Source organism: Delphinus delphis, chromosome 13 (assembly GCF_949987515.2).
Source record: "Delphinus delphis chromosome 13, mDelDel1.2, whole genome shotgun sequence".
Classification (NCBI taxonomy): domain Eukaryota; kingdom Metazoa; phylum Chordata; class Mammalia; order Artiodactyla; family Delphinidae; genus Delphinus; species Delphinus delphis.
The window spans coordinates 7,555,777-7,570,209 of NC_082695.1; the positions used below are offsets into that span (position 1 = coordinate 7,555,777).

General features: G+C 53.1%; 1 protein-coding gene across 2 annotated transcripts in view; it reads right to left on the reverse strand.

Annotated features, from left to right (window-relative positions):
• Window positions 1-1,109: 1,109 nt before the first annotated feature.
• The window catches only part of BCL7A (BAF chromatin remodeling complex subunit BCL7A), a 29,605-nt gene continuing 16,281 nt past the window's right edge, over window positions 1,110-14,433 (reverse strand). The window contains exons 5-6 of one of the 2 annotated variants that reach the window (XM_060027980.1): window positions 7,904-8,025; window positions 1,110-4,557 (exon numbers count right to left, since the gene is read on the reverse strand). In XM_060027980.1, the coding sequence (XP_059883963.1) occupies window positions 4,486-4,557; window positions 7,904-8,025 (194 nt within the window). In that variant the 3' untranslated portion in view covers window positions 1,110-4,485. Of the gene's footprint in view, window positions 4,558-7,840; window positions 8,026-14,433 lie in introns of both variants that reach the window. The other variant, XM_060027979.1, reaches the window with a different exon arrangement.

Consider the following 14,433-nt stretch of genomic DNA (forward strand, 5'->3'; position numbering starts at 1 on the left):
GGGGGTAGACTTGGTCTTTAGGGATTACAATCCCTCCTCAGCCCAACCATGGACTTCTATGACACTTATCTTGGTCCAGTCTTGGACCTGGACTAGAGCTTTCTCTGCCTGCCTCCTCCCCAACCTGTCCCCACCCTACCTGGCTGCAGTGCTGACTGCCTTCACATCACCTGTGGGCACACGGGCCCTCTTGCCAACTCCTGACCTCCTGCTTGACCTACTGTCCAGTTCCATAGCTGCCCTGCCCCCATCTCCAGCCTGGCTTTTTCCAATCCATGCCATTCACTAGCAACACTGCCCCCAGTCCAGCAGAGCCCTGGCTCAGAAACCTCCAACCACTCCTTAGCGTCCACAAGGAAAAATGAGCTTCTTAGCTCCATGCCTGGATTTCCTCACCATCCCAGGAGCCTCCCTGATCCCTGCCATCAAAATGCACCTCCCCCCCAATTCCAAACTGTGCTGGGCATCCTAATGCACCAGCTTAACTGCCTAGAGAGAAAGGGTCAAGTTTGAGGCACTGCTGCCCAGGGCCCAGTACACAGATGGCGCTCAACGAAGGCCTGTAAAGCCTAAATTTCCCGCCCTTGGGCACAACTGCTCCTTGAGGGAGATGAGAAGTCAGGCACCTCCACAGAGACAGACAGGGAGCTGAGACAGAGAAGGTAAAGCAGAATGCCTGAGACAGAGACCCACGGGGGTAGAGACAAGAGTGGCCGAGCGAAGGGGGGAGATCCAGAGAGACAAGTCTGGAAGGAAGGGACCTTCATCCAGAGACCGAGACCCAGGGAACAGAGCACAGGAGCACCGGAGAGAGTAAAAGTGTGCCCGCTAAGGCACTTTTTTTTGTTGTTAAGCAAACAAGGCCCCTATAATTTGTGTTTTGTCAGGCTGAACTTTCTGTATCAGTTTATTTTGCTGAGCAACCAATCCCGGTAAAAACACTGGAACATGTTAAAAAGGAATGGGGTGGGGAAGAGAGTCAGACAAAACAAAAAGGAGAGAACACTTGCCTGCAGGTCGGTCAACGGTCAACGTGGGTGACTTAGCACAGGCCTCCACTAGAACAATCGTCCCACCCCCAGGGCCCGGTTTCAGGTGCGAGAGTTGGAAGAGGAGAGACTGCACAGAGAAGAAAGGAAAAAGTCCACCAGGGGAGGGAGTCTGAGCTGAGTGGGAGAAAGGGCCTGAGTTGCTGGGGGTGGGCGGTGGGGTGCGGGAGAAGGGCCCTGGGGCAGCTCTGCCTCCAGCCTGACCACGAGTTAAGACAAGTCAAGACAAAGCTGCTTGTGAACTGACACCTCAGAGTCCCTGCCATGGGCCAGAGCCTCCCAAAGTCAGGGACGCAGCAAACTTGTGTCCTGGGCCAGGATCCAGGCTGGGGGGCCAAGCGTGGCTGTAATTTACACCGGGGCGCTGACTCGGCAAGAGGCTGTCTGCATAAGATGGCAAACAACACCCGCCCACAGCATCCAGCTGGTGCTTAATGATGGCAGCTATCACGACCGACCACAGGAGGCGGAGGCCACAGTGCCTGCGTGCAAGTCGTGTACAAAGTCAGGGCCACGTGGCCGTGCAGGAGACGCCAGCCGGTGGGGGACCTTCTCACCATCCACTGGATTTTATTTACTCTGTATCATGATGCTACAAAAATCGCATCGTGTTCATGATTTGAGTTTTTATTTTCTGAAATGGAACCATTGTACATTGTACAAACCATATCTACTGATGGAATAAATAAGTGAAAAATTATACTGCTGTACAACACACCAAAAAAAAAAATCTTAAGGAAAAAAAAAATTAGGTAACAGTGAAAAAAGGTCTTTATACCTCTAAGCAGGTCCTTGGCTGATAATGAACATTCCAAACCATGACATCGTTGGTAATGGGAGGTCACCACCCTTTGAGTCGGTCTACCGCCTTCGGGTTATGGGGCTAAGTGCCAGCACTTTGTGGAATGTGTAGCTGCAGCATCCCCAACTTCAAGTTTTTCGGGGAGTAAGTTTGCCCCGGGAGCCCTTTAGGCCGCGGGGCCTGGTGTCCGCGGAAGGCATTCGCTTAGGACCCCCGCCTCTGGCTCGCCGGCTGAAAGGTCTTAGATTCTGTGGTGGGACTGGGGGCGAGGGGTGGGGAACGGCGGCTGAGGAGCGAGCCGCGTCGGGGAAGGAAGCACGTCTGGATTTTTGCAGTCTCATCATCCCGCGTGGAAGGCCTTCCCGGCCGGCGTGGATGGAGTGCAGGGCCGCTGGCGCTCTGCCTGGCATGGCCGTGGAGGGGCCCCGTCGGTCCCGACCCCCGGCCCATTCCTACCTTCAGGCACTTCAGAGAAAAACTAATGACAGCCTCGTATCCTGGGTGTCCTCTTCGTTCATCCTTAACCGTGTCCACTCCCCTTGCCTGTCGAGAGGACCCTGCTGTTTCCACGGATGCGTGTGTGATTCTCCTTCAGCTGTCTTGCTTGTAACCTCTCGTTTCCCAAAAAAGAAGAGGAAATAAATATCCGAATTCATCTTTCATCCAAATGGAGTTTTGCTGCAAAGGAAAAAGTTAACTCTAACTCTATAGGGTCTGGAGGTAAAGCCGCCTTGAGATACGCTGAGAGGTAACGCAGGACACAGTTCTCCGCAGAACTGCCTGCCTGAGGGGCAAAATTGATAAGGATTTTTTTTTTTTTTTAAGACAGAAACCTTTCGGCATCGCTAACTTCAACATTAAGATTTTCAAAGTTCGTTTTTTTTTTTTCTTCCCTTGTTTCAGGAGACATTTTTGCATGAGGTATTTGAAATTCAGGAACATTTTGATTCTTCTTGAAGTGCAGGAAATAGATTGGCTCCCTTAAAACACAAGTAAGAGCCTCACCCTCAGACACTCTTAGAAATGGAATCTGGCAGACGCTCTCCACGGTGGTCAGGAGAGAGATCCACATGGGAACAAGGTGGTACCTGAATATGCACCAATTAGCCAAAACAAAAACAAACAAACAAACAGAAAAAAAGAATAAAACCACCAACAAACCCCCGAACCCTCCCTCCCCGCCATACAACTCAAAGGGAGTTGGAACTCCAGTGCAGTAAAGAAAGCTCAGGGAAAGGGTTAAGGTCTGAGGAGTCCGTGTAGGAATTAAGAGCAAACCAGGCCTCAGAACCCAACAATTAGGCAGTTTGTCCAAGGGGGGGCGGGGGGCATCTCCATTTTAGTGAGATGAAGCTGTCCCAGTGCAGGCAGGGGATGGAGGCGGGGGAGGGACCCGGCTGCCCCTTTCTGGAGGAGCGCAAAGCTCTCCAGGTCCTCCGTGCCTCGTTTCTGGCCTTCGAGGTCCAACCCTCAAGGCCCGCTCCCCCATGGCAGCGTCTGGGAGCGTCGGCGCATCCGGGAATGAGACTCGATCCAACTGTTGGCTCTGGGAGTCTGAACGGTATGTAGAAGCAAGCGGATTTTGGATTTTGGCCGACTGCAACCTCGCCTCCTCTGCAGGTGGGGACGGGTGGAGCTGGGGGGGAGGGCGGCGAGCAGAGGGCAGCAGGTGACTGTGGATTTGAAATCCAAGCAACGTCCTATGAGAGAAAGTTCAGCACCAGCTATTCCTCCCGTCTGCTCCCAGCCTCCTCCGCCCCTTTATCGTCTTAAGGAGACAACCCTGCAGTCAGCGGCAGAAGCCAGTCCGTCGTCCTCGGAGGTGCGGGAGGACGCGGTGTGGTGGCGGCAGAGGGGGAGGTGCCAGGACAATCGAAGGGCTCTGCGGAAGCCCTTAGGGACGGTGCCCAGACATCGGAGACTCCTCGGACCCTGGAGGCTGGTGCTGTCCCCCACTGGGGCTCAGGGTGTGTCCCTCAGCCCCCTGGACCGGGAAGTCAGGCTGCCGGGGAGGTCCTGCTCTTCTGCAGCCTCGGGCTCTCCTTGTCCCTGCCTGGTCCGCTCCAGCTGAAGTCCTGGGGCAGGGAGGAGAGAGATGTGAGGACTGGGGCAATGGCTGCCTGAACTGAACCAAGAGGGCACTTGCAAGGGGAGATGCAAAACAACCAGGAAAACATGCCAGAGGTCACCTCAAGGGCACAAGGCACAAAAAAAGAAAGTGGAAGAAATCAGTTGAACAGTGAAAAGCCCCGATGAAAAAGCGAATTCCTGATCGGTACCACCCTCAGATAGCTTACACCCTTAAATAGAGAAATGGAAAAAAAAAAAAAATACAGCAGCAACACAAATGTAATCTTGGCTTCAGAGACAGTGTGCAGACGCTCCTGAGCTGTCGACCCCGCCTTCCCCAGGACAGTCACTTCAAGATTCGAGTGTTTTGCTTCACAGCAAGAAGTTCTTCAGTGTCTGAGAAGTTATGCCATTCTAGGTTTTCTTGGATTTGCACTTGGTAAACTTGAAAAGTTAGTAGTTCCCTTCGCACCCAACAGGGATCCGCTCGGGTGAGGTTGTTCTAGAATTAGGCCTGCTGATGCATCTCCCGTGAGAAGTGGATCAGAGGACTGAACTCGGTGTCTACATCTCCTCGGAGTTTTGTTGCGACGCCTCCAGTTTCATCTTTTTGGAGGGTGGCACTCCTTCCAGGTCCTTGGGGGCAGAAGAAGAAAAGAGAAACACAGGTTGAGACCCCAGGAAAGCGACTCAGGTCAGCCGGGAGGTTGCAGATCAGCCCAGGAAGGACCCAAGGGCGGGTGTCCGCGGTTCTGACCCTGTGACCCTTTCGTGGACTTAAAAAGGTTCGTGGACCCACGGGGAGCCTCACACCCAAGCTGCTCCTGTGTCCACCAAGCCCATGTCACTCATGTCTTCCAATCTCTCATTAGCTGCAGGGTAATTCTATCCGCAGTTTCAGGTTTAGCTCTGCAAGCTCGAAGGCTAGACCAATCTGGCCATGTTAACAACTGCTCATCCAGGGCTCAGCACAGGTGCCCGGCCCGGGGCAGACACTCAGCACTGTGCAACGTCCACAAGTCTGTTATTCTGGGGGAAGGGTCCATCGTTGCCACCAAATTCCCAAGAAGTCCCGGGACTCAAAAAACAGAAAGTTCAGGGCTTCCCTGGTGGCGCAGTGGTTGAGAGTCCGCCTGCCGATGCAGGGGACGCGGCTTCGTGCCCCGGTCCCGGAGGATCCCACACGCCACGGAGCGGCTGGGCCCGTGAGCCACGGCCGCTGAGCCTGCGCGTCCGGAGCCTGTGCTCCGCAACGGGAGAGGCCACAACAGTGAGAGGCCCGTGTACCGCAAAAAAAAAAAAAAAGTTCAACGCTCACTCGTCTGCCTCTCCCTCGACCTTCTCACGCCACCATCCCAGGCAGCTCCAACCTGACCCACCACCCGAAGCCAGCTCCTGACTTTGCCCGTCCTAACCGGTGCTCCCACAGCTGGCGACAGCACCACTGTCTGCCTGGGATACAGTGGACCCTGGAGCCCTCCCTCCTCTCCATGCCCGCATGCCCAACTCCAACTCCAGAGACCCTCGGCCCACCCCCTCTGCCCTCTGCCTGCCACCCTGTCCACACATGAGCCTCCAACCCTCATCTGACTGGTGCAGCAGCCGCTCCACGGCCGCCCTACCCGGCCTTGAGCAGAGCCCAAGAGAGCTTCTCAAAGTAGGGATTCTACATAGACTGCTGTCCCACTGGCCTCAGAACAGAAGCCCAGCTCCTCGCCAGGCAGAGGCGGCCTCCCACTCTCCCCTCCGTCCCGCCCTCCTCGTCCAGCCTCCCCTTCCGCTCCTCAGGACGGCTCCTGTCTCCGGGCCTGTGCACCCTCGGTCCCCTCTGCCTAGAAAGCCTGCCCTCGCCTCCCTAACTTCTCAGCCCTCCACTGCCCCCCGCTTACGCCATCCAGGAGGGCACTCTGCTCCTATTAAGCATCTCCTCACTGACCCACTCCCGTCCTCCTGCGGCATGAACTGTGGCCCACCTGTGTCTGCTGTCTCCCAGCTGTGTCTCGCCCCCCCCACACCCGCCAACCCCATCGTGAGCCCCGCGAGGGCTGGGGGACCATGTCTGCTGGCTCACCCGGGCTACCTCGTACCCAGCTTACTGCCCGACACACAGTGGGTACCCAATAAATGTGAAACAGAGAGCCCTGGGCCTTGATGTAGGATGTGTATGAGTTTCTTGAGGAAAACCCTGAGAGCAGGTACAGCAGGGAGGCACCCCTCCCTTTTCCTTATTAAAGTGCTAAAAGCTCTTGCCTTCCGGGGAAGGTGGATCCCATTCGGGTGAAGTGTCTGCAGAGCACTTACATGGGGGGCGCGGTGGGGGACAGTATGTGAGTTTGGGAGTGGACCCTGGAGACAAGACAACTGTCCTGCGTAAGGGAGAGGGCAGGAGGGAGGGGCTGAGAAAGGGGACGGGGAGGCTCTGTTCTCTTTTAAACAGGAATGGCTGCACGCCAATGCCAAGCTGTTTGCTTTAGTGCGGCGCACCCTTCGCCTTGCTCACAAACCTCGCAGCTCTGGAGACAGGTGGCATGTCTATGTGAGCATGAAAACGGCAGAAGAGATCCCATTTCAGGTCTGGGTCCCTGGAAATGGGAGTGCGTGGGGGAGGCGTGTTAGAATGGAAGACCCCTGGACTTTTCAGATGTCAGTGGAGAGCATTACATGCCCCCAGGGTGTGGATCAAGGTTTCAAGCTATCTTTCCTCTACTGAGTTCAAGAGGCCGGGAGACCCCAGCTGCTTCTTGGTTTTACCAGATCTATCTACAGGAGGCTTTGACTTGTATCGTAGTTTTAATCAAATGGGCTCGTGCTATGCTCGAGGCTCTGCCTTGTGTTTTCCATTTCACATTGTGAGAATATTTCTTTGTTCTCTATCTGTACCTGGGTCAACATACTCTTTTTAACAGCTGCATAGCAGGCTGTTTTATCCATGACCCCAGATTTATTGAATCCTTCCAATACACTTAGGTTGTGGCCGATTTTCTGCCACTGCAAAGACATCTTTCATCGACACCACCTCTGGGTCTTTGGGCCTTTGGAAGGGTGTTCTATAGGCTGAACGGGGGCTGCAGATCCAAGGGCTGGAGATGTGAAAATCTGAGAGGCACTTTCCTCTGCGGAAGGCCTGCTTGAAGGCTCCCCAGAGTACAGACAGACAGAAGTATAGACTTCTTTCTGCTACTTGTCAATTTCTCCCCAGGTATGAAAATACTCAGCAAAGTGGAAACAGTCTTATTAGTTGAAGTTTTGATACCTGAGTCCTCAGACCTCTTAGATAAGCACAGAGGGCTGATGGTAAAAAAATCACCATGGAGGCCGAGGCAACACGGATGCACCTCGTGCGCGCAGCTCTGTGTTAAGTGTGTTAGCCACATTCTCTGCTCTCGCCCGCACCCTGGCCCCAAGACAGTTCCGTGATCCCATTTTAGCAGCTGGAGATGCTGAGGCTCATGTGTGCCAAGTGAAGGATCTGGGATTCGAACCCGGGACATTTCCTCCTGTCCACAAAGCCACCTGAGTCTGCACTGTCTGATTCAGACCAGATTGTGGCAAACAGTGATGACCCAGAAAGGGGTCCGAGCAGGGGGAGTGCTGTCAGCCGCGAAATTCCAAAGGATGATTCATCGGGCATTTCGGACTTTGAAGTCTTATCTTCCCAGCTCTAAGGGAAGTTGACTTTGGGTCACTGAGACCGGGCAGTGCTTTTGTTGACCCGAATAAACAAAGTGGTGAGGCTGAGGCTGGGATAAAGGACCCACCCCAAGGGCCAGACCCGTGTGTCTCCTCCTTCTCCATGGGCCCCAGTGACCAGCTCCGACACAGAAGGATGCTCACACATCCTGCTCAATGAGTACCAGACAGTTCCAATCGTCCAAAGAGCAAACAACGCAACAGAACAGCAAAACGCCTTTTGACGTACCCCCGACACCCCAGCGGGCTCCTGGCCGACCTGGCTGCCCCTCTGAGACCTCGACCGAGGTACCTGAGAGATTGTGGATGTCTCTGCGGCCAGACCCACATCTCCAGATGGCTGCCGTTCTACTTGCTCTGAACTGTTCATCGAGTTTTCCATTGAAGACTGTGAATTCTGCTCGTCAGAAGCATCTGAGGGAAAAAGCAAGACGACAGAAGCTGTTTTCAGACACGGGAGATGCGGAGCCAGATGGACCAACTACTAAAAATACCTGGAATTGGGTAGTTTTGTGGCCAGGCAGTCTGTCAGGACGGCAAGGAGGCTGGGGGGCTTGGGAAGTGCCTTGCTTATTCTTAGGGATCTCATTTTAAGCAGCCAGGCCCCACTCTAGCCCTGCGGCCTCTGACCCTTCCCCTTGCACACCTATTACCTACCAAGTGCCCTGAGAGGCCACCTAAAGGATGCTACAGGATGCTTTGTGCTGCGTGCACCTGGCGCCCTCTGGTGGACACAGCACGCTCCAACCATCATGGCTGCTGACTCCTCTCTCTTCCTTTAGAGAGCCTGCCTTCTCCAGCTGGGGAATCCACAGAGGTAACTTGCCCCTTTGTAAACATTTCTCTTAATAATATGGATATTTTTCTGATTGTCATTGCAAGAAACAGAAAATACAGAAAAAAATTAAATCACCAACTATCTTGCCATCCACAGCTACCACACCACTAACATTTTAGAGGATTTAGAGGATCCATCTTTCCAGATGTTTTGTCCCTACATGCCTACAGTTCTACACTCTCCCCAACTAGGGACCTCATAGTATTTTGGAAGACTTTCTCCAAAATACATGTCCTCAAAAACTCTGTAAATACAAGAGCCTCCAAGATGGCCGCACAGCATTCTATCAAGCAATCGCTTATTTAATGAGTCCCGTTTTGCCAGTCATTTGAGCTGTTTCTCATGCATCGGTCTCCCTGCTCCCCCCACCATGTTCCTTCAGCAGAAGGAAGGTGCAGGCCCTAGCGGGTTGTGTGAGGTGATGCGGCTTTGGAAGAAGGGGGAACGGCCGTCGTACCTGAAGCTTATTTTGGGCACAGAGCGCAGGGAGGGAGCAGCCACATCACGCCCAGGGCTCAGCTCTGCTTGCATTCGAGACACCAACAACATATGTCACCCTAACGTGTAAAGCGTGCACTAAAATACTCAAGAACGCCTTACTTTCTGGGGTTTCTGAGGCAGAGGCATAACAAAGGGGAAAAAAAATTCCAGGCTTAAGTTCTAAAGCAGGCAAGCAACATGGGGAAATGGGGGAAAGCAGGCAGCACTCCAGGGCTGGGGACAGGGCGGGAAGGAGCTGCAGCCCTCCTCCCAAGGAGGCTGACCCTCAGCCCATCCATCCCAGGGGAGCCCAGGGGAGCTTCGGTTAACACACGCTCTCACTTCCCCTAAACCAGCAGTCCTGATCGCTCAGGGCAGTGCCAGGAAACCCGACACCCCGCCAGGGTCTGAGCTGGGTTCTCCTGCCACCACGGGGAGGGTCAGGGGTCCACCTCACTGAGGCCCCTGGGCTACACCTACAAGCTGGTGTCTGGGGAGGGGGACACAGGGTCTAGAAACCGGCCTGGGTTCTAATACTGTCTCTGCCCCTTGTTCCTGGGTCTCAGATCCCTCACCCTCCGTCAAGCCAAGGTTGACAGTAGCCGCCCCGTTGAGCCGCTGTGAGGATTAAAGGGAAAGACAGAAGTATCCAAGCAGCAAAATAATCCCAGGTGGGAGTAAATGAAGGATTATCTAGGGCAGAGAAACAAACTCCCCATAAACCTGCCATATCTTTGATATTTTTAGTTTTACCTTTAAAATCCATGTAACAGCAGTTCCTCAAAAATTTAAAAATAGAATTCCTGTACGACTCAGCAATTCCATTTGTAGGATAGACCCACAAGAACTGAAAACAGGTCCTCAAACTGACACCTGTACACAAATACAGCGACACTATTCACGACGGCCAAAAGGTGGAAACAGCCCAAATGCCAATTAACGGATGAACGGATAAACAAAATGTGGTCCATCCACACAATGGAATATTATTCAGCCATAAAAAGGAATGAAGCACTGACACAGGCTACAATGTGGACAAACCTTGAAAACATGATGCTGATTGAAAGAAGTCCGCCAAAAGTCACATATTCCATGACTCTCTTCATATATATGAAATGTCCAGATAATGTTTCTGTCTCTGTCCACAGAGACAGAAACCAGGCTGGTGGTTGCTAGGGACTGGGGGGAATGGGGAGTGACAGCCAAAAGATACAGGGTTTCCTTTTAGAGTGATGAGAACAGTTTGGAACTAGACAGAGGTGATGACTGCACAACATTATGAATGTGCTAAACGGTACTGAACTGCTCAATTTAAAATGCTTCCTTTTATGCTACGGGAATTTCATCTCAATTTAAAAAAAAGAAAATATCCATGTTAACCTTATATTCTAGTTCATAATATATGTTTGCTTTAACAAACCTTTGCAGCTGTTATCGTCCTCCTTCTCTGTGACTACAGATCCTTTCCTGCCCTACCCGGTGGGCTTTGCAGAGTGGAGAGGAAGGTAAGGGCCCCGTTGCAGGCTTAGAAATCATGAAGGTGGCCGGTCACCCAGAAAGTCACACTAATCCCTTGACCGGCCCAAGAGCGCAGTGGGAACTGGTCTTAGAGCTGGCGGAGCGTTCCAGGCCTCGCTGCAGCGGCCTGATTCTCTTAACCCAACAGCACTGGAACCAGCTCAGGGGAAATTATTTTCCGAGGGCCTAAATTTAGTCCAGGGAGTTTGGACATTATGTCATTCCCTGAACTCACTCAGCAGTAAACAAGTTCAAAGCAAGGTCAACAGCTGGCGACCAACCCGCCCTGTCCCGCAGGCAGTAGGCCCCAACCTGGGAAGGCCCGAGGGTCCGCCTCTTGTCCTTCCCGCAGGAGCTCGGCAGCCCCGGGCTGTGGGCAGGCAGGCCTGGCCGCCAGCGCGGTCCCTCCTGGTCAAAGCTGGGCAACTGTGCCGGCCCAGAGGCCTGGCCCGGCCAGGAGGGACCCCGGTGTGGCTCCCACCTGGACCTGTGATGGGGCGTGGGGCTGCGGATGGTAGGGAGAGGTTATGGAAGCACCGACCCCATACGTAATCCCGCTGCCGAGCTCTACCGGACCCTTTAGGGCAAAGCAGCCGCACACCCCAAACATGGGAGAAACGAGGCTATGGCCAGAAAGTAAGAAGCCACTGGGACTTCCTGGCGGTCCAGTGGTTAAGACTCCCAATGCAAAAACAAACAAGCAAACAAACAAACCCAGCAAGCAAGAAGCCAGGAGTGGTCCGCACCGGGCCCCGCCCCCAGCTCCCCCAGGATCGCTCCGCCCTCCCGCTGCCCCACCCCCGCGAGCCCCGCCTCCTTTCCAGCCTCCTGAGGAGAGGCAACTTTTATTGGTCTCATCTTATGAACAACGAAGCAGGAAGGCACGCAGGTGATGCTGCTGGCCTGAGGCCACTCGGCCAGCAAGGGTTGGCTCAGATGTGACGAGCTGTCCTGTGTCCACGGCCCTGTCCCAGCACCTCCCCCCGCCAGGCCTGGGCGGGGGGGGGGGGGGGGGGGCCCATGGGAACGAGAGGGGATGCCCACGTGCTGTACACGGGAGAAGGCGGCGCCAAAGTCCCTGGGACAGAGTTCTCAACTGGGGACGATTCTGTCCCCTGCTCCCCCAGGGGACATTTGGCCCCATCTAGAAACATTTTTGGTGTCACGACTGGGGGTGGGGCATGCCACTGGCATCTAGTGACAGGGGTGCTTCTTAATACCCCGCCACGCACAGGACTCCCCACAGCAAAGACTCATCCGGCCTCACATGCCCACAGTGCCCAGGCTGAAAGGCCCTGCTCTGCCGTTCCGCCCACCGGCTCGCTGGAGGAAGACCCCGCAGGGCCTACAGAGGGCGTGCCCTTCGTCTCCACAGCCCCCTTCCAGGGCCGCGTCCTGCACACCCACTCACACCTGAGCAAAGAAGCAAAGAGGCGTGCACACAAGACTCCCTCCAGCACTATCGGTGTAGGAAAAAGACAGAAACAACCCAAATGACCACCAACGCGGGGACTATTTAAATAAATCATGGCACATTCACGTCATTCAATGATAGGCTGGTAAAGAAAATAAGACAAACCCGTGTGTCCTAACGTGGAATTATCTCCATGGTGATGGCTAAGCGAAAGCGTTCTAAAGAGAAAGGTTATCATCTTATACAGATGCTTCTAGGTGCAGACTGTCTCTGGAAGGCTACAAAACAGACTCAGCAGTGGTCCGCCCTGAGGAAGGGGACGACCCTGGAGAGCTGGGGGCGCACTTCAATCTGCATCCTAATTCATGGTTGTTTCCTCTGTGTAGGGTTACCTGCACCCCCTTCACAGAGGTGCTCCTGGCACATGGGCATCTTCCCCCACACGTTCCCAGGCACTGCCCTGCAGTCCCTTCTGCCTGGGTTGCTCAGTTCCCTCCTATCTCTGCTCATCCTTTAAGACTAAGTCAGACAGCACCTCCTCTGGGAAGCCTTCCAGGCTCCCTTTCCTTACTGCATCTCACTGTGAGCTCAAAAGCCCCCTTAGGGGCCAGGCAGTGCCATGAATGAGACAAATATTTAATTCCAACACAAATAAGCTTTGTAAAGAAAATCTAAAGGAATATTCTCTTCTTCCTCAAAGAAATGTGCATTCCCCCAGCCTCTCAGCCTTTTACTTTTCCACTCTTACTAGAGAAAAAGGTTCAAGAAACATATTAACTTTCCTTTTAAATCAACAATGAGAAAAACAGGGAATTCCCTGGCGGTCCAGTGGTTAGGACTCTGCGCTTTCTCTGCCAAGTGCCCGGGTTCAATCCCTGGCTGGGGAACTAAGATCCCACAAGCCACAGAGACAAAAAAAACAAACAAACAAAAACAGAAAACAACAGTGATCTCACGGTGTAATACATGGCAACTGCCTTTGGCCTCAGCGTCAGGGAGACAATAGGGTATGGTGGGGAGTGTGGTAACTGGTGAATGTAGGTCCTCCTGGCCCTCTCTGGAGAGGCAGACACATCTCTGCTCTAGTTGGTTGCTGCTCAATGGAAGTGCAGGTCCAGTATTGCCAGATCTTCCCACTTTTCAAGAGAGGCTGGAAATCGATCTTATTTTAAGTGAAATCGCTCAACTTTTCGATTTCGGCATCGACAACCTGCTGTAAAGCACAGGGAGCTCAGCTCAGTGCTCTGTGATGACCTAGATGGGGGGGAAGGAGGTCCAAGGAGGGGATACAGGTATACATATAGCTGACTCACTTCACTGTACAGCAGAAACTAACACAACATTGTAAAGCAATTTTACTCCAATAAAAAAAAAAATTTCGGCCTCGAGTTCCAATTAAAAATAAAAACACCACTGGGCTCCATGGTCACACCCGCACACCACATGCTCGATCTAGTCTGTCTGCGACCTCTGTAGACTGTAATTCTCAGCTTCAGTGCTTGTCTTGCCCGCGAGTTCTTGGGAGTCAGGAGTGGGACTCAGCTGACTGTCACCCAGGACTGGCATGGAGTTTTGCATGGGGCTGACGTGGGTGAAGTGTGTGGAACAGAACGGAAGGGGATGTGAATGAACTCCGCAACACAGGACGGCCTTCTCCCAAGGAGATGCAAGCATCTGGAAGCCCGGACTCCAGGCCAGCTGCCTTGCCCCACCAGGTAAGAGCATATCAGCCCGGACCTCTCCCTGGAACCCCCAACTCCGCACTCGGGCATCTGCAGGCACTCCAGATGGCCCTGGCCCTGCCCCTCCACACTCCACACCCCACTGGCCCAGCCCTTCCACCTCTCCCATCACAGGTGGGGGCAAGGCCGTCCCTCCAGGTGCCGAGAGTCACTCTCCAGTCCCCTCTCTCACAGCCCACACACCGCCCATCGAACACACTCTCACCTCTGCCCCCGAAACACACCTTGATATTAGACAATCAGGGACTACTGTTCAATTTCTTAGGTGCAATAATGGTCATCGTGACTACGTAAGAGAATGTCCTTATTTTTAAAAGATGCATGCTGAAGTGTTTAGAGACAAAACGTCATAAGGTCTACAACTCAATGTCAAATGGCCTCAGAAAAAAATACTTTTAAGCAAAGCAAAAAAACACAAAAAACCACAAAAAACCAAACCAAACCACAACCCCCCTCCAACAAAAACCAAAAACCCCAAAACATTAAACATTAACAACTGATGAGTTTGGCTGGTGGGTATACAGGAGAGTATTATACTATTCGTTCAATTTTTCTGTATACTGGAAAATTTTTCACTTAAAGAGAATCCAGAGGGACTTCCCCGGTGGTCCAGTGGCTAAGACTCTGTGCTCCCAACGTACGGGGCCCGGGTTCGATCCCTGGTTGAGGAACTAGATCCCACGTGCCATGAATAAGAGTTTGCGTGCCCCGCAACCAAGACCCAGTGCAGCCAAATAAACAAACATTAAAATAAATAAATAAACAGAAGACTCAAGATTAAACAAATAAAGAGAAGTCAGAAACCTCAAAATAAACCAGCCTATAAATAC